The following is a 23,033-nucleotide window of genomic DNA, read 5'->3' as shown; positions in this document are numbered from 1 at the left end:
GCTCTCAAAATACAGGGCTCCTGTGTGTACCCAAAGTTAAAAAGAAATCAGCTGATGGCAGGGCCTTTTCTATCGGGCCCCGTTCTTATGGAATAACCTGCCTGCTGCCAGCAGACAATCAGAGTCTGTTGAGTCCTTTAAATCCAAACTTAAAACTCATCTTTTTGTCTTAACCTACAATTAGTTGTCTTTAAATTCACAACCTGTACTACATGGCGGGTCAGTTTCTCTCTCAATGAATTTACCAATCACTGTTCTGCCGATGAGATTATAGCGTATAGATTATTGACTATTGCAAACTGTTCCTATTCTCTCACATGTCTCTTCTGTCTCTCTGAATGATGTCTTCTCTTGTCTCTTCCGTGTATGTGAATGGTGTGATGTGAGTCTCCCTTATGTGCATGTGTAGTCTTTCCACCTCCCAGGTCTCTATAGTGATGGAGGTCACGTGGCTCAGGTCCTGGGCTGTTCTGGTGACATCTGGATAATGTTTGCATTCTCCTCCTCATCTACTACTACTACTACTACTACTACTTTCGGCTGCTCCCGTTAGGAGTCACCACAGTGGGTCATCCGTTTCCATCTCTTCCTGTCCTCTGCATCTTCTTCTGTCACATCAGCCACTGCATGTCCTCTCTCACCACATCCATGAACCTCCTCTTTGGCCTTCCTCTTTTCCTCTTCCCTGGCAGCTCCATATTCCGCACCCTTCTCCCGGTATACCCAGCGTCTCTCCTCCACACATGTCCAAGCCATCTCAATCTTGCCTCTCTTGCTTTGTCTCCAAATTGTACAACCTGATTCTCATCATATTCTTCATATATCTTGTAATGCCATTGTAATTCTGTTATCCTCTTTCAAAATTGTACTGTGTAAATTGTGTAAACACAACATCCATTGCACGTTGTCCATCTTGGGTGAGAGATCCCTCCTCTGTTGCTGTTCCTGAGGTTTCTTCCTATTTTTTTCTCCCTATTAATTTTTTTTGGGGGTGGGGGGAGGGGGTTGTTCCTTATCCTATGTGAGGATCTAAGGACAGGATGTTGTGTTGCTGTAAAGCCCATGGAGGCAAATTTTTAATTTGTGATATTGGGCTATACAAATAAAGCCGACTAGACCTGAAAGTTAGTACTAAGTTGAACATGTATATAGTAAGAGCTGGGCCTGTCTTATAATGTAGCTGCTGGTTTTTTTTTGTGGTTTTTTTTTGTGTAAATTATAGAAACGTGACTACCACACTGATAATATTGTTTTCTGGTTTAAAATGTACAAACTAATCTTAATAGGGGAGTGGTTCTTTATTGGCACAGTGTGGATCCATGTAATTGTCTCTGATTACACATGACAGCTAACCTTTGGACTCATTAAATCATAAAACAGTGGAATTTGCAACCACTCCTTTAAAAGTGAGCTTAGTTTAAATATTTCTTGAGGAACTTGAGAGCAGTCATGAGAAAGGACTTCACAAATGAACAAGAGCTGTTTATTTTCAAATCTACAGATGAAGCAGAGCAGGTTGTTTTATAAAGGGGCATAGATGGAATGTGACATGGCAACCTCGGAGCAAGCATCATGTAAGTCATCTGTCATATTTCATATCTACTGCTACTCTTCAGTTATAAGAATGCCAAACTTTCTAACTATAGTATCTGTCATGCGATTATGGATTTATCTAAATTATGATTTTTTTTTATTCATTTTAAATTCACTAGTTATGATGTTGTCCTAATTACTTTACATTGTCTATAACACTATGGTATCTGTCATTTTCAGGCCATTGTCTTGTTTAGGTCATTTTTATGTATTGTGTTGTTGTAAGTAACATAATCAGTGGTACCATCTTAACTGAAAGCATAGTTTGGTGGTAGTTTTTGTCATTGTGTAGAAATGGCATCTCAACAGAAAAGCTCATCATTATTTGACTGTTCAGCCTCATGTCAATCACATGTTATTCATACGATGATGTCTTAGCGGTGGTGTCTTAGTGGTGATGTCTTAGCGGTGATGTTTTAACAGTGACGCTACACAGCCTGATTGTTGTTTGATGCCATGTGGTCACACATAGTATTTCATTTTTCTAATATGCTTGTTTGCCACTTATTTGCATTGTTCATATATGGGCATTTTCTTGTGTTGATTTATTTTTTTAGAGAAGTGAACTGAGTAAAAAAAGAAAATCAAACTCCAAGCATTATCACACAAACTTTGTCATCCGAAATTAGCAACATAAGCGGCTCCTCTCTCATCTTCCTCCCTCCATATTATTCTTTGTCTCCGTTAGGGGCAGACTGGTGTACATCTCACTTAAGAATTGTTCTTCTTGGTGGGAGGAACAGTGGGAAGAGTTTAGTGGGGAACCTCATCCTTGGCCAGGAGGAGTTTGTGACTCAGGAGAGGACTTCGTGCTGCAGGAGGCTGGCCACGGTGGCCGGCAGACTGGTGACTGTTGTGGACACACCCGGCTGGTGGTGTGACTTCAGGGCATGGGACACGGCACACATCATCAAACAGGAGATCATAACCAGTGTTTCGCTGTGCTCACCAGGACCACACGTTTTTCTGATTGTGGTTAAGGCCAGCTCCTTTCTGGCAGGAAAACGTCAGAAGACCCTGGAGGAGCACCTGGCTTTGCTAGGAGAGAGCGTGTGGAGCCACTGCATGGTTCTCTTCACGTCTACTGACTGTCCTGCATTCAGAACAACAGACATGCATGTGAAGGCCCGTCAGTGGCTTAGTGACAAGTGCAGACACAAGTGTCACACTCTCGTCTTAAGGAGTAATGTTGTTGATACTCAAGTCAAAGACGTGCTGGTGAAGATACAGAAATTTGTAACTGAGAATGGAAACCGACATTTTGAAATGCAGGAAAGCATTTTACAAATAACTGCAGAAAAGAAGAGACAAGTGGAGGAAAGGGCCCTGCAGAGGTTTTTGAAGATGAAGAAACAGAGATCCTTACTGCAACGTAAGTTGTATTCATTATTTCTTCCTGTTATTTGTGTACATTATCATTCTTGAGTCGGTCACTCCCTCAGGCTTTTTTTTGTTGTTGTCTCGACAGAAACATCGCATTACCTTTCCGACATCAGAATTGTGCTAGTTGGAGCAAAGGGCTCTGGAAAGACTTCCACAATGAACACAATCTTGGGTCGAGAGGGAAATGTGGGATATGGGAGGACAGCCCGTTGCATGATTGAGGAGGGGTCTGTTTCTGGAAGACACGTGAGTGTAGTAGACACGCCTGGCTGGTGGATGAACTACTTCACTGAAGACAGTTCCATCTTTGACCGGAGAGAGATAGCACGCAGCTTATCTCTCTGCCCTCCAGGGCCCCATGCCTTACTGCTGGTTGTACGCGTGGATAGGGCATTCACAACAACTTACAGAAGAGCTGTGCAGGAGCACCTGGAGCTCATCGCTGAGAACATCTGGACTCACGTCATTGTTATTTTTAGCTTTGGGGACTGGCTGGGTGACACAACAATTGAGCAATATATTGAGAGTGAGGGGGGACCTCTCCAGTGGCTTGTAGAAAAGTGCAGTAACAGGTATCACGTTTTCAACAATAAAACCAAAGGGGATGGATTCCAGATCAGGGAATTGATGGGAAAGATAGAGGAAATGGTGGCTGGCAACAACAGCTGTTGTTGTGAAATGGAGTTGGAGTTGCTGCAGAAGCTGGAGGAGGAGATGAGGCTGGAGAAGGAGAGGGCCAAGGGCAGACTGATAATGCAAAAGAAACAAAGACAGGTGGCAAGGTCTCAATTAGGTGAGTTATAAAGAATATCTAAAATTTTAATGCCGTCTTAATTTATGCCTGCATGAAAATGAATGTACAATTTCACTCTGCAACAAACATTTATTTTCTGGATCATAATATTGTAAAAATGTCCTACAACAAACATGACTTGTTCATTGTCTTACTAACAGATATCTAAAACATTCATTTCAAACAGAGAAGCTCAACCCTCTACCAGAGCTGAAGATAGTGCTAGTAGGAGGCAAAAACACAGGTAAGAGCTCATCTGGAAACACCATCATGGGCAAAGAGGTGTTTGATACAGATGGCAAAACTGCTGTTTGTGTTGAAAGACGAGGCCAAGTTGGTGCCAAGACAGTGACAGTGCTGGACACACCAGGCTGGATGTCGGTGAATCCTGACCTTCTGACCACTCCTTCATCCTGTGGGCTCACTGCTCTCCTCGTGGTTGTCAATGTGAGCTCCTCTTTCACCCAGGCTGTTTGGGAAGCCATGGATAAGCAGCTGGAACTGTTAGGAGAGAAGGCGTGGGACAAAGTGATGGTCCTGTTCAGTTACGGAGACTGGTTGGGGGAAACAAACATAGAAGAGCATATTGAGAGTGAGGGCAACCTGCTGCAGAGGCTTGTTGAGAGGTGTGGAAACAGATATCATGTTCTGAACAATAAAAGTTGGGGTGACAGAGCCCAAGTTGATGAGTTACTTGATCAGATAGAGGAGATGTTAGTGGAGGGGAGAGTTTCTAATCTGGAGAAAGGCCATCAGATGGGGCAGACCATTAAAATGGGGCATGTGGTGCAGCTGGATGGAGTGACACAGTACACAGAGGATTTAAAGAAGTGTACAAGCCACAGAGATCAGCTGTCCTGTGAAGGTGAGTCGTATCTGGATGCATTAAGTGAGGAGCCATTTACAGTTTTTACCATTTAGAGACTCTGGACTACACAGTACTGCAAAGTATTTACCATGATTTAACATCTTTTTATGAATTGATGTTGGATAAGTATGCATTTACAAATGTTACTGTTTTCTTAAAGTGAGTGAGGCGGCCAGTTGTCCATCCATCCATCCATCATCCAAGCCGCTTGTCCCAATTAGGGTCGCAGGAGCGGCTAGTTGTATTGAACTTCAATCAACACAGAATCTGAGGGGCTCAGATGTTTGTTGTGAAGTGATGACAATACCAGGTACCTCAGGAAGGAGGAAAGTTTTGGGTTTCACCATCCTAGAAAGAGAGAGCCTCATATCCATCATGACCTCTATGCTCCGTGGTAATGACAGTCTGAGGTGGACCTTGAGAGGCAGACAGACAGTAACGGCAAATTTTCCCAACTGCCCCTTTGGTCCTCCTCACAGACACATTAAACAAAATGGTAAGAGCCAAACGGGTCCATCCTCACCTGGAGATCAAACAGTAGTCTGGATGTTACCTGCAGAGCAGCCTCCAACTCAACACAGAGCACTGACGGATGGCAAAGAAAATGCCAATGATGTCTACCCACTTTGCCATGCTAGACAGAGAGAGAGAGCTCTTATAGAATTCACCACGTTAGGATGTCTGCAGGAGATGATTGACCAGTGGGGCAGCAGTAACCTGGAGGAACTGGAGGCCTTTATTGACTCCTACTTTGAGGTGGTGTGGGAGCAAGCTATGGCTTCATTGATGGCTAAACATGATTGTTCCACCAGTGATATCCCAGACCAAGACAGTGTTGTAGATGATGCTGCTCAAGATGTGCTGTCTTCCATTGACAAGAAACTCTCCAAACTGGACCTGCTCGAGGAGATCCAAAGAGACATGCAGGAGATGAAGCTGAGTCTGTTTGCAGCTGGAGGACCATTCAGAAACGAAGACAAATGTGAAGGAAAAGCACCAGCAATACAGAAAGGTCAGGACTGGAAGATGGAGTAAATCTATATCTCCATACTGACAATCCACAGTGTGAATATAATATTCAAAAGATAATATATAATAGAAATGAATTTTCTGCTAATTTATTATAATTAAGTTGAAACAACCCTGACTCTGGGTTTAAATCTTTATGACAATATTTCACAACATGGGCGCGCACATGGACAAGATATATTTTAATATTAGAGTAAGAAATAGATTGCTGGCTCTGTTGAGCCAAGCAGATTAATGGTTCTCTTGACATGTTGAAATAAATTAAATAGACTGAATTTCATGGACGACCAAACTGTGGCATACAATTAAAATGTTACAAGGCCTTTGACGAATAGTGGAATTTTCTCATATGTATTGCAACATCTCTTGAAAATGGAGACATGGCAGAGAGGCTCTGTATTGTTATAAGAGAACAGGGGAGACACAGATCCCACATCTAAACAAAAGCATAACTTTTATTATCAACCCACATCCGTTTGGTGAAGGGAGAGGAGAGGAGAGATGTCACAGAAAAGTCTAGTTTGTTATCTGATGAGTTAGTACAGCGGAGTGTGTGGACACTGGAAATGAATGGTGAAGACACTGTTTTAGAGAACATGTTTAAGGACGACAGGAAAGAAATCAGCTGACAGAATGAAAGAATAAGACAACAGAAAAGAGACACGAGGGTGTAGATGCTTGATTTGTTGATCAATCACTTCCCCAACATAGCTTCTAACACAAAGACGGGGTTTGATGAATACATTGTGTGTGTGTGCATGCATGTGTGTGCACGTGCACACGTGTAACAGTATGCATGAGTGTGTCTGTCAGTGTCCTGCTGAGTTACCACACTGCCACTTGCCACTTCACAATACTGAGGCTCCAAGGCTGCAGGTTGGTTAACTCAGGTACAAATCCTGCCAGTCAAGGCCGATGGCTGCACGCATTATAAAAGCACAAGTTCACTCAGATGAAAGGTCTGTTAAAACTGGTCAAGTCCAGCCCAGTGTGTTGTGGGACAGAGATAACATGTGATAGGAGATAATCACCATCAAGGTTTCCTGTTCTATTCCTGCTTGTCCACAATGAAAGCAAAGAAGAAATCTGAGACCACCACTTCTTTTCTTTTTTTTAGCTCTACCTAAATCTGATGTATACGTCTTTTACAAACAATATAGTTGTATAATCCTCTACTTTTAAATAAACTTCTCTCTCATTTTGTGTTGGTGTGTAGTGTGAGTGAGAGTGTACATTGTGTAGGGGCAGGTTAAACCAGCTGAACTCAGGTCACCCACCTTTTTATTCTTTGTAGTTTTCCCATGTTTTAGGATGACTTTATGATTTTATTATGCACATTTAAACTGTACATAATAATAGGAAGAAATAAACCAACACAAGTTAATTAGGGAACAATGTGGAAGTTAATTATGTTTCTTCATATTGGTGTTTTTTTTTAAATTATAACAACTGATTGGAGGAAAATGTGATAACAGACAAGAAAAAAACAGCTTTCAGGGTTCAAGAAGGGAACAAACAACAAAGTAGAGGCATAGTGGAAAAGGGGGGATTTGTTGACAATCATATTTGTCTCTCTGTCTTTATCTCAGTGTCTCTGTCATTGCATTAGTCCTATTTTAATGTCATTACCAGTTAAATCTTATTCCCCCTCTCGCTTCTGTCTTATCATCTATCTTCCTCTTGTCAACATCGATCATCCTCACTTTTCACCATCTCCGGTGTTCCCCCGTTTTTCCCAGTGAGGCGTTGGAGCAGGAGCTGCATCGCTTTGGGAAGCCTGTGAGCAGCTTTAGGACTGTGGGCTTAGTCTGTAAGAGTGATAAACTGAAACATGTCAGTCCCTCAGGAGACAGGTGTTCATGTTCCTGAAATGTCCATCACAGACGTGGGAGATTTCCTTCAGAGTGAAACATGGGGAGGGACATTACATGGTGCACGCCAGCGCAGCCAGCGTGAAATGCTTTGAGTGTGGGGATGTCGGGCAAAAGTGGATCACTTGTAGACACAGGCCGGCCGAGGGGCGCCTCGAGCTGGGGGCTGGGCCGACTGAGGAGCGCTCTTACACCGGTACTCAGCCGGATTTCTTTTTCTTTTTTTGATTTTGATATACTTTATTAATCCCTGTGGGGGAATTCTTCTCTGCATGTAACCCGTCCTAGCTGTGTAGCTAGCAGCAGTGGGCAGCTGCCGCGCAGCCTGTTCATCTTGCCATGCCTCAGTCAGGGGCACAGACAGAGTACACTAGAACAACTGGGATTTCACTCCTATCTAAAATGACCATGGGCGGTCAAAATGACCGCTGGTCTTTAAACTCTATATTCTGCCAAGATAAATACCAAATTGAGATATTACTGCATTGCATGTGTTAGAATATCTGTTAGGAAATGAGTCAAACGACTGACACCAAAATTAACAACTATAATACTATTTCTAAACAATTTAAACTTCAGAGACATGGTCGAACTTGAATAGCAAAATTGAAGAAGTGAAAATATTACCTGAAAACCAAAACGGAAAACATATATTGCTAATCTAAGAAACGTAAAAAGGCCTATAAAACGTGAAACGTAAAAAAAGGAATTGAAAATAAATATTGAAACAGTCCCAAACAACGACCGGAACTGAAAAACTACAAGAACAACCATGGGCGGTCATTTTAACTGCCACAGTTTTTAGACTCTATATTCTGTCAAGATAAATACCCAATTGTTATTTACCCATGTAGAGCCGAAGGAACGGAGAAGACCGTAGGTTCACACTTTAGCCGTGTAGGCAACTTTCTTTAATCAACGGTAAATCAGAGAGACAACAAAACCACAGCTCGACTGAGCGGAGGCGGCAAGAATAACCAGAAAAGTGGCTGAACAACCATAACTTAACGCTGCGTTAACCTGCCAGGGCAACCCTGACTTAACCCTTAGTTCCTGGGGTGAATTCTATCCCCAATACGTGTCCACCACATGAGCCCCCCCAGAATTCGCCCTAGTAATCGAAGTCAGGCAGGCGCGGGGGGACGACAGGTCGTCCGCGGCGGCTCCGGGTAACAGGGGCCGGAGTGTCTCTGGGAGGCATTGACGCGGGCCTGTGGAGGTCGGCCTTAGGAGCAGAAGAGGCAGCGCGGGCCTCCACGGGGGGAGGAGGCGGAGCCGGGGGACGACCGCGACGAGGAGGTTGGGCTAACTCCAACGGCTGCGTCAAGTCCAGGTGTGCGGGTTTAACTCGGTCCACTGAAACATGCTCGGCCGTGCCCCCAGAATCCACCACCAGGTGCTTAGTTCCCCGTTCCAGGACGCGGAAAGGACCGTCATAAGGGGGTTGCAAAGGGGGGCGGTGTGCGTCGTGACGGAAGAACACGTAGTCCGCTGACTGCAGACCTGGGGGCACCTGGGACACCGGAGCGCCGTGTTGGGTGGTAGGGATAGGTGTGAAAGCGCTGACCCCATCCAGCAAGGAGGCTCGTTGGTCCACAGCTGACTAGGGACGCGTTGCGTTGGGCATGAAATCGCCTGGGACTCGCAGCGGCGTGCCGTACACCAGCTCCGCAGAGGAGGCTTGTAGGTCTTCCTTCGGGGCGGTCCGCAGGCCCAGCATGACCCATGGGAGCTTGTCGACCCAGTTGCAGTCCTTGAGAGTAGCCCGAAGCGCAGCCTTCATGGACCGGTGGAAGCGCTCACATAGGCCGTTCGCCTGAGGGTGGTAGGCGGTAGTGCGGTGAAGCTTGACGCCCAGAGCCTCACCCACAGCATTCCATAGCTCTGAGGTAAACTGTGGCCCGCGGTCAGATGAAAGGTCGGAAGGAGTACCGAAACGTGAGACCCACGACCCAATAAAAGCCCGGGCCTCATCAGCAGACGTCGTGGATGCCAGGGGAGCAGCTTCAGGCCAGCGCGTAGTCCTGTCCACCACTGTGAAGAGGTAGGTGAACCCATGGGAGGGGGGTAGGGGACCAACCAGGTCGACGTGGACATGGTCAAATCGTCTCTCCGGCACTGCGAAGCGTTCCAGGGGCGCCTTAATGTGGCGGTGTATCTTAGCCCGCTGACAGGCAACACACGAGTCGGCCCACGCTTTCACATCTCTCTTAAGTCCCTCCCACACAAACTTAGCAGAGGTCAGGCGCACGGATGGCTTACCACCTGGATGAGAGAGGCCGTGCACAGCTTCAAACACGGGGCGTCTCCAGCTGTCCGGGACGATGGGCCTGGGCTGTCCTGTGGAGACGTCACACAGGAGGGTGACACCTGTGTCGCTGAAAGGAACGTCCTGCAGGCGGAGCCCCGTGTCGGAGGTCCGGAGACGGAGGATGCTCGGGTCCGTGGCCTGGTCAGCGGCCATCTGTGCATAGTCCAGGCCTAGGTGGACCGCTTCAGTCACTGCCCTAGAGAGGCAGTCAGCTACCTGGTTAGACTTACCAGCGACGTGCTGGATGTCGGTAGTGAATTCCGAAATGTAGGAGAGTTGTCGCTGCTGGCGAGCGGACCATGGCTCGGCCGTCTTGGACATGGCAAACGTGAGGGGCTTGTGGTCCACGTAGGCAGTAAACTCGCGGCCCTCTAGCAGGAACCGGAAATGCCGGATGGCGAGCCAGAGACCGAGGAGTTCCCTGTCAAAAGTACTATACTTGCGCTCTCGGGGTGTAAGCTGGCGACTGAAAAAGGCCAAAGGCTGCCAAGCCCCCCCACTGCTCGTGAACCGCACCAACAGCATAGTCCGATGCATCCGTGGTTATGGAAATAGGCACTGTAGGTGAACGATGCGCTAGCAGGGTAGCCTGGGAGAGCGCAGCTTTAGTCTCGGTGAACGCACGGTCCCGCTCTGCTGTCCAGTCGACCGCCTGGTTGGGGGACATGCCTTTCAGCGCCTCGTACAGTGGCTGGATGATAAAGGCGGCTCAGGGAATGAAGCGGTGGTAGAATGTCACCATCTCGATGAACTCCCTGAGTGCACGAGCTGTTTGGGGGTCTTTGAGGGCAGGGGGACCGCCCCGTTCCCAGTGATGCGGTGCCCGAGGAAACCAATGGCCGTCAGCCCGAACCGGCACTTCGCCGGGTTGACGATCAGTCCATGCTGGCTGAGGCGTGTGAAGAGGGCGTGAAGATGGGACAGGTGTTCTTCCTCGGAGGCGCTGGCGATGAGTATGTCGTCCAAATAGATGAAGATGAAAGGAAGGCCACGGAGCACTGAATCCATCAGCCGCTGAAAGGACTGGGCCGCGTTTTTGAGTCCAAATGGCATTCGTAGGAATTCAAATAGGCCGAATGGGGTAGTCACCGCTGTCTTGGGGATGTCCGAGGGGTGCACGGGAATTTGATGATAACCACAGACCAGGTCGACTTTTGAGAAGACGCGTTTGCCAGACAGGTTTGCAGAAAAGCCCTGGATATGCGGGACAGGATAGCGGTCGGGCGTGGTGGCGTCATTTAGTCGGCGGTAGTCCCCGCATGGGCGCCAACCTCCATCAGGCTTAGCGACGATGTGGAGCGGGGACGCCCACGGGCTGTCAGAGCAGCGGATGATCCCCATGCGTTCCAGGTGCTCGAACTCAGACTTGGCAATGGCGAGTTTGGCGGGGTCGAGACGCCTAGCTCTGGCGTAGACCGGGGGCCCCTTCGTAGCAATGCGATGCTCCACCCCATGCTTAGTGGTGGGTGCAGAGAAGGTAGGCTGGGTGAGGTCAGGGAACTCAGCGAGGAGGCGGTTGAACTTGTCCGCCTCTGAGAGAGTTGGCTAGACCTGCATAGGCCGCTTCCCCCCGCGTACATGCGAAGGAGGAGAAGGTTAAGGCGTCGACCAGACGGCTGTTCTGAATGTCCACTAGCAAACCGTAAGCGCACAAAAAAAATCAGCTCCGAGGAGAGGAAGCGTTACATTGGCCATGACGAACTCCCACGTGAAACGTTGTCCACCAAAACGCAGTTCTACAGACCGTGTTATGCTCGCGCACCAGAACCTGACCCGTGTGGCGATACCCAAGACAGACAGACACGAGATGACTTCAAAATCTACAAAGGGAGGTTTTATTGTGGGAGGGAAATGTATGGTGAAAAAAAGGCGTTCTGTTCGTGGGATGTGTGAATAAACTATGTGTGGTGTCCCGTGGTTTGCGTGTATAACTATGTGTGAGTGTTTTTAGCCAATGTGTGGTGCGGTATGTAAATGACCAGGAGGTGTTGAAAAAATGTGCGTGCATCTGGCGAGAAAGTCCAGTCCGTGAACCAAGAGGGGTTGTCCGAGAAAGTCCAGGTCCGAGATCCGGGAAGTCGAGTCCGAAAGGAGGGGTCCAGATAGAGGGACAAGGGGGGAGATCGCAGGAGAGGTCCGGGGAGAAACGTGAAGGTCGCTGGGGACGAGAGAGACGCGGGGAGCCGTGGAAATCGTGGAGGGAGAGTCTTGGGAGGAAACAGAGACACGAAGATAAGACACTGGGGAATGAACAGAATGCAAGGAACGCTGGAGGGTTTGTCAGAACTTTACCGCAGGGTTCAGTACGTCGAAGCACTGAGAGACGTTCTGGGTGGCTTCTTGTAGAAGGCTGCCTGATTGCCACAGGTGTGCCTGATGGATGATGGCAAACACCTGGTGCAGTGCAGCGCTCGTCTCCTCAGAGCACGAGCCGAGCGCTCGGATGTTTCCGGCACGTCCGAGCTGGGGGAGTGGCTTGAACGTGCCGGGGAGGCAGCTCGGGGCGGTGTAACCACAACAAACCGCACGCCGTAGGTGTGGATAGGGCTGCCGTCAGCCGTCGCCAACTGGGGGCCCCGCTCCCCGCCCATGATGTCGACGTCAGTAGCAGGGAGCACGCTTCTCTGTGCGCCCGTGTCACAGAGAAATCGCCGACCGGAGATGGTGTCGAGGATGAAGAGTAGCCTGCTCGTATCGCCAGCACTCATGGCCACTACTGAGTGTTGGCCCTCTCGTTTCCCGTCGGCCTGTAGTTGCAGGGGGAACGGCACCGTTTAGCTTTCGCACCAAATCGAGCGTGGTACATACAGAGTCCAGAGGGCTTGTAGCGGTCTGACGCTGTGGCGCCACCGTCGGGCCACGCCCGCGATGTCGGCGGGGGGCCAGTGAAGGTAGGAGCCAGCACCCCGGCATGGGAGGAACGTTGTGTAGCGACGAAGAATCGGTCAGCCTCCTTTGCCAGCTCACGGGGATCAGTGATGGTGGAGTTAGCGAGCGCAGTCTGGACGTGGGGCGGCATGTTGCGCAGAAACAGCTCCATAAACAGGAAACATGGCTTTTCTTGACCCAGTAGATTTAACATCCTGCTCATTAGCTCCGATGGTTTGCCATCTCCCAAGCCCTGAATTGCGAAGAGGCGACGTGCTCTATCCGTTGTTGACAGTTCAAAAGTTTCAAGGAGGAGATTTTTAAGTGCGGCGTATTTACCATCGGCCGGTGGGTTGGTTATGAAAGCGCTTATCCTGGAAGCCGTAGCGCACTCCAGCGCTGTCACTACGTAGTAGTACCTGGTCTCGTCTGCTGTTACGTCTCTGAGCGCGAACTGTGCCTCAGCCTGCGCGAACCATGTAGCCGCGGAAGACTCCCAAAACTCCGGCAGTTTAATTGCAACGGCGTTCGTAGCCATAATGTGTGTGGTTTCAGAAAACTTATCCGAAAACCGACGTCGGGGTCACCAGTGTAGAGCCGAAGGAACGGAGAAGACCGTAGGTTCACACTTTAGCCGTGTAGGCAACTTTCTTTAATCAGCGGTAAATCAGAGAGACAACAAAACCACAGCTCGACTGAGCGGAGGCGGCAAGAATAACCAGAAAACTGGCTGAACAACCATAACTTAACCCTGCGTTAACCTGCCAGGGCAACCCTGACTTAACCCTTAGTTCCTGGGGTGAATTCTATCCCCAATACGTGTCCACCACACCCACATACTATACAGCAGAAACAACACGACTGCTCAGTAACCGTCCACATAAACTCTTGTTTATTTTTCTCTGTCCTTTTTTATGTCTTTTTCTTCTACTGCCCCCCTCCCCCATAGTGGGTGGCGGACTAACTCTAGGATATAACATCCCTAACATCCCTCCACCCCTCGTTGAGCATAACCATTACTTTGAAATAAGCTCCCACGAACAGTCACAGATGAATAAATATGGGTCTAACCAAATAACATCATATTCACTGAAAGAACAATATAAAAGCAGCTAACTCAGAGTGAGGGTAGACTGCCCCAGCTCTGGTGGACTCAGAACAGGGATTATCGTGCCCCAACAAGTTCTGGCCACTCTTAACTACAAATCAAGTTTTACAGGGGGGTTCCTTGACCTACAAGAACAGTGAGAGCCCTCGTACAACATCAGGCTCAGTATCAGGTGGCTGAGGTGGCTGCGCAGCTTCACTTCCACCACCCCCACCCCCCGACAGCTTGTGGTCGTTGTACCTGCTCCCCATGCTCTGTATATGGTGGTTGAGTTGACTGCTCAGCCTCATAGCTATCAGTGTCCCAGTCGGCCTCGGGGTTTTGCCGTTGGTCTTCATTGAGCAGGTGGCGTCTGTCTGACTCCCTTCTTAGTAATAGGTGGTCCACATAACGTCTAAGCACCTGGCCTTCCACCTCCACTCTGTAGGAGAGAGGACCTGTGCTGGTGATCACCACCCCGGGTAGCCATTTCTTGTGGCTTGTGATATCCCTTACCCACATTTCTGTACCTGATGCCAGTGTTCTGGTGGGCCTGGTGATGTTTTTTTTTCTACAGATCATGCACTTTTGGTTCTGGGATACTTTAGCATGAGCATCCGGTCTTAGCAGGTCAAACTGGTTCTGACAGGATGGCCGAATAACATCTCTGCTGGTGACCTGCCTGTTGTTGCATGTGGTGTTGATCTGTATGCCGCCAAGAACCTTGATATGCGTGTCTTCAGTGATCCTCCTGATCCCATGGTTTTCTTCAGAGCCCTCTTTACTGTTTGGACAGCTCTTTCAACTAACCCATTTCTGGAAGGCTTGTAGGGGGCAGATGTTAAACATCTTACACCAGAGGTTCCCAAATGGTGTGCCGCGGCACACTGGTGTGCTGTGAGACAAGTCCAGGTGTGCCGTGGGATTTTGTGAAACCATATATTATTATTGCAATATACAACTAAAAAGTTATTAATGCATTTTGAATTTTCTGTCAGTATTTTGTACACATTCATTTCCCAATACAGAGACAAATTACCTGCCTAAAAAATAATTTCTTTAAAAACCTTCCATCAAAGGGAACCCCAGTTTTCACTGTTCGTGCAGTAGATGTGGGAATTATTAGAGCATGACACATCAAAGGCCCTGATTGACAGCCAGTGAGTGGGGGTGTGCGATACTGCAAAATTTGGTTTCGATCCGTTTCGAAGTAAATTCAGGGCCAGTATCCTGATACCGATACTTTTTTTTTTAAAGCGGCTTATGTACTTTCATGGAGGGGAGAGCAGTCTGTCATGGTTTATGAGGTGAATGAATCATCCATCCATCTATCCATCCATTGTCTTAACCGCTTATCCTGCTCTCAGGGTCGTGGGGATGCTGGAGCCTATTCCAGCAGTCATTGGGCGGCAGGCGGGGAGACAACCTGGACAGGCTGCCATCAATAGGCTAAATCTGAATACATTTTCATGACCAATAAATTATTCCTTGATTTATGATTTGAAAGATTTTTTGCTTCACACTTAATCGCGTGTATGGTAAAACACAGGGCAGTTTTAAAGGCAAATAACAAAAATTTTTTGTATAACTGTAAGTTGAATGTACAATCATTAAATTTTTTTTCTTGAATAAACACAGTGCATACAATTATTTGTGGGGAATGAATGTTTTAAAACTTCCATTCTTCTCTCCTTGAGAGGTTTTCGTTCAGAAATAATGTTTATATTTTTCCCTTTCGCTGCACTTCTTCTCTGGCGTTTTTTAAAGAAACAAAGTGCAAACAATTATTTGAAATAAATAAACAAAGTGCAAATAACTAAAAAAAAAAGCACAAACCCTAAACCATTCTTCTTTCCTTCAGTTCCAGCAACATTCTCAACCTTTTTACCCACAAGGCCTTCCGGTGACCAAGGAAATATTTTCCGAGGCCCCCTTTTGGGCCCCAGCCCCCCTGTTGGGAACCACTGAGTTAGAGGTTTTTGTTCAGAAACAATAACGTTTACATGTTTCCTTTTCATTGCACTTCTTTTCTGGCTTACTAACTGTTCTGCCTTAGACAAAATCCTTTCTGCAGGTACAGAGGATGCAATGACTCCCAGGTGTTTCTTGGCAAGCTTGCTTAGAGAGGGGAATGTTTGTTAATGTTTTTTTTTCCACCAAAGTAGTGGGTCTTGAGCCCATGGAATTGGCTTCTCTTCTGAGAACTGGCGCATTTCAATTCAGGCATCAGTGCCAGTTGGGTAAATGCTGCTGGGATTTAAGCGCTTGAGTGTCAAACTCTGTCCATATCCCACCTTTTGCTGCAGGTGGGGATGCAGTGGCCACTACAGGGAAGGTTGAGGTATTCGCAGTATCCATCGCTGAGGCAGAGCTTGACGCAGATTCAGGAGCTGACATTGAAGTGGCTGAGGTCTGGTTCAGTGATGAGTCGCCCTTTTACAGGTTCAACATTTACTTGGTCGCAGAACCCAAGGTTTTTAAATCTTGTGTCCAGGAAGGTGCTGACAGGAAGACCATAAAAGGTTGAAATACCTTTGAAACAACGTTGCCATTGAACTGACAGCTCAGCAGCTAGCTTGCTACTGTTGTGCTCATAAGATGCAGTTGCTCTCATAAGGAGTGACATGGGAGGAATCACTTTTGAAAGTGAAACATGTTTTTCACTTCATATCTTTCGTCACTTCCTCAAAGGGTCTCAAAGCATCAGTGGAGAGACTGATCATGGACCAGTCTTCCTCACTTAAGCACAGTGAGCTCTTTCCAAGAAGACAGATGACTGTTGTAAAAGCTTCCTTCTGCTCACAGAGTCTCTCGAACATATAGAACACAGAGGATGGGATTTTCCTCTTTATTTTTATGTGCAACGGGTTGCTCCCATCTTGACTGGTAATTTTTGAACGATGCTAGCAGCTTAGCAGCTAACGTACGCAATGGCACTGTATAGTACAGATATAGGACTGCAGTTCAACGAAACAGCAGAAACCTTCGACAATTATGAAGAAAAGCTTATGCAGTTCTTGTCTGCTAACAAAATTGAGCAAGATAGAAGAGCTGCATTTTGGTCTGTGTGTAGCCAGGTGGTAAATCTGTTAAATATGTTAAATGATTTTCCACTTAAATTTAGTATAGTTTAACTGTTAATATATGTAATTGTTACACTGTCAAGCCATGTAAAATGTCATTTGATGTAGTTAAATTGTGAAGCAGATTGTGAGTGTATTTTTATAGTTTTGGTTGTCATTGCATGTTTTGACCAGTAAGTGGCAGTGTTGCGGACTTTTATTGTAACTCCGTGCAAGTTATCCAAGTGCATCTTGGGTATTCTTTATTTTTTTCTTGTGTGGAGCGCCTGAAGATTGCGGTGTGACGGTGCTCTGACTCCGCAGTAAGTAAGGGTAAATATCTTGTGAAATATACCTGTAACATTATTCCAAACAATATTGTATGTCGGTAATTTGACAAGATGGTTTGATTTAGACGCTACTGGAGTTGATGTTCGGTGATTTTGGGCGCGAGCCGTCGACCACTGTTCGCCATTGCAGGCATGACAAGGTAATGTTGGCGTGAACAAAGCCACACCATGCCATTGTATTTGGGATGTAAAGGTTTTATATGCATTTTAATTCTGTTTAAAGGTAACTGACAGAGTGAGAAGTTGCGCGATCTTCAGGAAGTTCCCCATGTCTTTGTTAAACCCTGTTTAACATACATAGTCCACTGCTGTATTTTGCACCGTATGTTGTATGTTGTATTTATTTTCCTTTTAAAATCTTTTCTGTTAAACTTGCCACATCTGTGAACATTTATGAGCTGTTTGCTCGAAAGACACAGGAATTTATGCACTCAGTAAAACGATCTGCATTCGAAGGTTCAAACAATAAAATTAAAGCTACAAGAACCCCGGAAGTCATTGTGTCCTGTGTGGTATCTAATTCCACGGGCTACATAATTTTGGTACCAGGAGTGGGGTGTAGCTAAAACATTTTTTTTAAATTGGCAACAGAGTGGCTTATTTTTACTTAAAAAAAAATACGGCAGTGGTGAAGATTGCTGGTGACGTCCGTTGGTGTTGAGTCTGAAGCCATCCTGCTGTGGAGGTGGTGACCAGCGAGAGACGACGTGAGGGGCTCTACGAGGTTCTGGTGCTTCCTGTGTCACACGACTCAGCCGTACCAGCGCAGAGGACTCCAGCGCTAACTTCAGCTACAAAGACCAAGATTCAGCAAGGCTCCAAGTTAAAGACTGTCCTTTTAGTATCCTTGAACCAGGTTTTGAACTAAATATCCTCATTTATACTTGACTGAGTAAAGATTAATATATCATTATGTCTACTGATTCTGGTGATGAAGGGAGTTCACGTAATGATAATGGCCACACCTCAGGTGGCATAACGGGTATAGGTGAAGGTGCTAAAAAAGAAATGCAGACCACCATGCAAGAGCTCGCCAGACTGCGAGATGAGCTCACCAGGTTAAATGGTGAAGCAAGGGCTCAGAGAGCAAGTGATAACAGTGCACCCACACGTTCATACATCTACGTTCCAAGAGAACGCCAGATCCAAGCATTTAGTGGGGAGTGTGGTACAGACAGGAGATCTGTCGAAGAGTTTATTGAAGAGGTTGAAAGGGTTTTAAGATACAGAGAGCAAACAACAGAAGAACAATGTGACTATATACTATCTCTATTGCGTGGCCCTGCATTGGAAGAGGTGCGACTATGCATGAGGGGTCAGTCAGTGGGGCCCAGTGATTTATACTCTTACCTGAGCAATGCATTTGGGGAAAAGCGCAGTTCCACACAGCTTTTGCAGACCTTTTACAACCGTAACCAAACTGATGGAGAAGACCTCCGTGACTACTCCCATGCACTATCCCAGATTTTGAGCTCTGTAGTGAAACAGTCCACAGATGTAATACCTAATGAGAAAACTGTGCTCAGAGACCGGTTTATTGAGGGTTTAAGAGAAGCAGCACTCAGGCGTGAACTCAGGAAAATGGTTAGGGACAAACCAGAGAGCAGTCTTCTAGATGTGATGAACGAGGCCCTCCTGTGGGAGATGGAGGACAGCAGGTCTCATCGTCCCAGGGTCATAAAGAGCAACCAAGTTACATCAGAGGTTCCGGAAACCCAGTGCTCTATTATTAAAACAAACAATGACCAAGGTACTGCATTAAATGATGTTCGGAGAGCAGTAGCCCATCAGGAAAAACAGCTAGCAGAGTTAGGCAAAACACTCGCTGGTCTAGCCTTTGCTGTAGGTGAACTGAGTAAGCGCAGCACTCAACAGACAGATGGTCAGCCTATCTGTTTCAAGTGTAGAGGCATAGGTCACATTGCAAGAAAATGCTCACAGGCCAGAGGGGGTCAAGGGGACGCAACACCTAGTTCTTATGTAGTGCAGGAAAACTCGCACCCTCAGTTGTCATGAGCCACACAACTCGAGGGGAGGAAGCTGGCTCACCAAAAGAGACTCCAGACAGAAGCAGGATCTTAGAGCGTGCAGTCGGAGAATGTAAAACTGTTGAGGTGAAACTACGAGGTGTTACAGTGTCCTGTTTACTTGACACTGGTAGCCAGGTCAGTACAATTTCTGAGAGTTTTTTCAGGGAACACCTGTCAGTGAAAGGCGAAGACATTCACCCGGCATTTGAGTGGTTAAAGATCACTGCAGCTAATGGATTAGACATACCCTGTATGGGCTATGTGGAGCTTGATGTAGAAGCCATGGGTCTGACTATCCCAGAGCGAGGTTTTCTGATAGTTAAAGATTCTGAACACTCTTCCTCTGTTCCAGGTCTAATAGGGATGAACATTGTCAAAAAATGCAGAGAGCTAGTACACACTGAGTTTGACACCACACTGCAGGAGAGGTTTGACTCAAACTGGAGAGAGGCTTTTAATCATCTTCATGCAGTACATGCAACAGACAGACTCTCTTTCGCTAGGGTAGCTGGTAAGGATGTAGTCCATATACCTGCTTCATCTGCTGCTACAGTTATGGCTAGGGGACTCAGGACCGTGAGTGAGGATGGTTCTTTTTTGTTGCTGGAGTCTGTGGGTGTCCCCGTTCCTGGAGGTTTAGTTGTTGTGCCTACTTTGGTTTCATCGGGCAATCACATTTTTCCAGTCCGAGTCATGAACATGTCTGATGAAGATATCTGGCTAGGGCCACGGACTAGGCTAGGGGTTTTGACTCAGGTAGACTGTGTGAAAAGTGATGAGCTTTGTGAGGTACAGTTCCAGAGAATCTCAGCAGACACTGAACAAGTGAGTATCAGTGAACACCCCGAAACACCGACAGATGTGCAGGAAATTCTCGGCAAGCTCAATTTTTGTGGTAGCCCAGAACAGCAAGCACAGCTGACTTTGTTACTGGAGAAGTACTCTTTTGTGTTTGCAACAGAAGATGAAGATCTAGGCCACACTGACAAAGTACAACATGAGATCCATCTGACAGATGACATACCTGTAACACAGCCATACAGACGAATCCCACCCACACAGTACAGTGAAGTCAGGGAACATATTGGCAAGCTGCTTAAAAAAGGGGTCATTCAAGAAAGCTCTAGTGCTTATGCTTCGCCCATAGTACTAGTGAGAAAGGCAGATGGTAGTCTGAGGCTATGTGTCGATTACAGGAAACTCAACTCAAAGACAAGACGTGATGCATTCCCGCTCCCGAGAATTGATGAGAGTTTTGATGCGCTGAGAGCGGCAAAGTTCTTTTCGACCATAGATCTGGCGAGCGGATACCACCAGGTAGCTATGCATGAGAGAGATCGGACTAAGACTGCATTTACTACACCGTTTGGTCTGTATGAGTACGTGAGAATGCCTTTTGGTGTTTGTAACGGTCCAGCTACATTTCAGAGACTTATGCAAGTTACTATGAATGATCTCATTTTTCAGATACTCCTGGTCTACCTAGATGACATCTTGGTTTTTTCAGAGACATTTGAGCAGCATTTGGAGAGACTTGAGACTGTGTTTAAGAGACTGGCAGAGACGGGCCTTAAGGTGAAGTTGCAGAAGTGTGCTTTTCTACAACAGTCAGTAAAGTTTTTGGGTCATCAGGTGTCAGCAGAAGGTATAGGAACTGACCCCTCCAAGGTCTCTGCTGTTAAGAACTGGAAGGTCCCAACCACTGCCAAAGAGCTGCAGTCGTTCTTGGGTTTCTGTAGTTACTACAGGAGATTCATTCGAGGCTTCTCACAGATTGCCGGGCCACTGCATGACCTAGTCAACAAATGTTCAGGTTTGAAAAAAACAGGGAAAGTAGGTCACCAGTTTTGTAATATGTGGACACCAGAGTGTGACTCTTCCTTTGAGCAGTTAAAGGAAAAACTTACCTCTGCTCCCATTTTGGGTTTTGCCGATTTCACACAACCATTTGTAGTTGAGACAGATGCTAGTCAGCATGGATTAGGCGCTGTATTGTGTCAGCAGCAAGGTGACACCAGACGTGTCCTAGCATATGCTAGCCGCAGACTACGCCAGGCTGAGAAGAATGACCGAAATTATAGTAGCATGAAGTTGGAGTTGCTTGCCTTAAAATGGGCAGTTGCTGAAAAATTCAGGGGTTACTTGCCTGGTTCAAAGTTTGTTGTCCTGACTGATAACAATCCCCTCTGCCACCTCAAGACAGCCGAGTTAGGTGCTATAGAGCAGAGGTGGGTAGCGCAACTGTCTGTTTTTGATTTCGAGGTTAAGTACCGTCCTGGTTGCAGTAATGCCGCCGCAGATGCTCTCTCTAGGCAGGAGTTTGCAGGGGAGCCTGAAACAGACCCTGACTCGGATTTTGACGACTGTATCACTGTGTGTAACCTGATTGAGCGAGGAACAGTTCTGGATCCTGGTCTTGTCTCTAGAGGTCTGGAGTGTTACAAAGTGAGACAGATCCGTGCTGGGGAGTCGAGGTCTGGTGAGACAGGTACTAAACAGGGCAACACCCCCACACTGCCAGGTTATACCAGAGAGGATCTGGTAGGTTTTCAGGCCGGTGACCCCACCCTAAAAGAGTTTAGGGCATTTTGGGATCGGGGGAGGAGGCCATGTCCCAGAGAGAGAGCAGCCCTGTCTAGTCAAGTGAAAAGATTGTTGAAACAATGGAGATGCATACAACAACGAGAAGGGTTGTTGTACAGGCTTATCACAGACTCACGTCATGGAGAAGTGTGGCAGTTACTCGTGCCTAGTTGTTTGAGGGACCAAGTTCTAGAAAATGTACATAACAACATGGGACATCAGGGCATAGAGCGCACTGTAAACTTGCTAAGAGGGAGGTGTTTTTGGGTAGGGCTATGCGAGGATGTTGAAAGCTGGGTTAAAAACTGCGAGCGGTGCATTTTGACCAAGATGCCTCAGCCAAAAATCCATGCTCCAGTTCAGGCATTCCTGGCCTCCCGACCTCTAGAAGTGGTGGCTGTTGATTTTACAGTGTTGGAGGCAGCTTCAGATGGCCGTGAAAATGTCCTTGTTGTGACCGATGTGTTTACAAAGTTCACACAAGCGTATGCTACCAAAGACCAGAAGGCTGACACTACAGCTAAAGTTTTGCTCAGGGAGTGGTTCATGAAATATGGGGTCCCAGAGAGACTGCAGTCAGACCAAGGTCGAAATTTCGAGAGTGAAATTATAGCAGAGCTGTGCAAACTCTATGGGGTTAAAAAGACACAGACAATTCCCTACAGGCCACAGGGAAACGGTCAGTGTGAAAGATACAATCGCACACTCCATGACTTGTTAAGGACACTCCCACCAGAGAAAAAAAGCGTTGGCCAGAGCATCTGTCTGAAGTAGTATATGCCTATAATGTCACTCCTCATTCCACCACAGGGTACTCGCCTTATTATTTGCTTTTCGGGGTACAGCCACATCTCCCAGTAGATGCTTTATTAGGGCGTGAGTGTGTGTCAGACAGGAAACAGGATTGGTTGTCTGTTCATCAGGAGAGACTCCGACAGGCACACGAGAGAGCCAGAGAGTACTCAGAGCAGAAGGCAGCTGAGAGGATCTCACTGCAAAATGAGAAGGTGTATTGTCCTCCTGTGGACATTGGTCAGTTGGTTTTCCTACGTCACAGACCCCCAGGTAGACATCAGATTCAGGACACATGGACCGCAACAGTCTACAAGGTAGTTGACATCCAGGGTACCACACACACTGTTGAACCTTTTGAGGGAGGTCCCATTAAAAGAGTTCATAGGTCAGAGTTGCGACCTTGTGCAAAA

At 46.9% G+C, this 23,033-nt stretch overlaps 1 protein-coding gene across 1 annotated transcript; it reads left to right on the top strand.

Moving 5' to 3' along the window:
• Positions 1 to 1,537: 1,537 nt before the first annotated feature.
• Positions 1,538 to 16,330, top strand: LOC130119815 (GTPase IMAP family member 8-like). The gene is made up of 7 exons (XM_056288411.1): positions 1,538 to 1,574; positions 2,282 to 2,965; positions 3,062 to 3,769; positions 3,957 to 4,634; positions 5,197 to 5,668; positions 7,406 to 7,476; positions 16,110 to 16,330. The coding sequence occupies exons 1-7, from the start codon at positions 1,538 to 1,540 to the stop codon at positions 16,328 to 16,330; spliced, it is 2,871 nt and encodes a 956-aa protein (XP_056144386.1).
• The last annotated feature ends 6,703 nt before the right edge of the window (positions 16,331 to 23,033 follow it).

Source organism: Lampris incognitus, chromosome 10, assembly GCF_029633865.1.
Source record: "Lampris incognitus isolate fLamInc1 chromosome 10, fLamInc1.hap2, whole genome shotgun sequence".
Classification (NCBI taxonomy): Eukaryota; Metazoa; Chordata; class Actinopteri; order Lampriformes; family Lampridae; genus Lampris; species Lampris incognitus.
This window is presented reverse-complemented; position numbering and strand designations above follow the sequence as displayed.

Coding starts and splice junctions, on each gene's coding strand:
- LOC130119815 (XM_056288411.1), top strand. CDS start 1,538: ATGGAATGTGACATGGCAACCTCGGAGCAAGCATCAT. Junction 4,635..5,196: donor AGATCAGCTGTCCTGTGAAG/GTGAGTCGTATC, acceptor TGTTACCTGCAG/AGCAGCCTCCAACTCAACAC. Junction 5,669..7,405: donor GGTCAGGACTGGAAGATGGA/GTAAATCTATAT, acceptor CGTTTTTCCCAG/TGAGGCGTTGGAGCAGGAGC.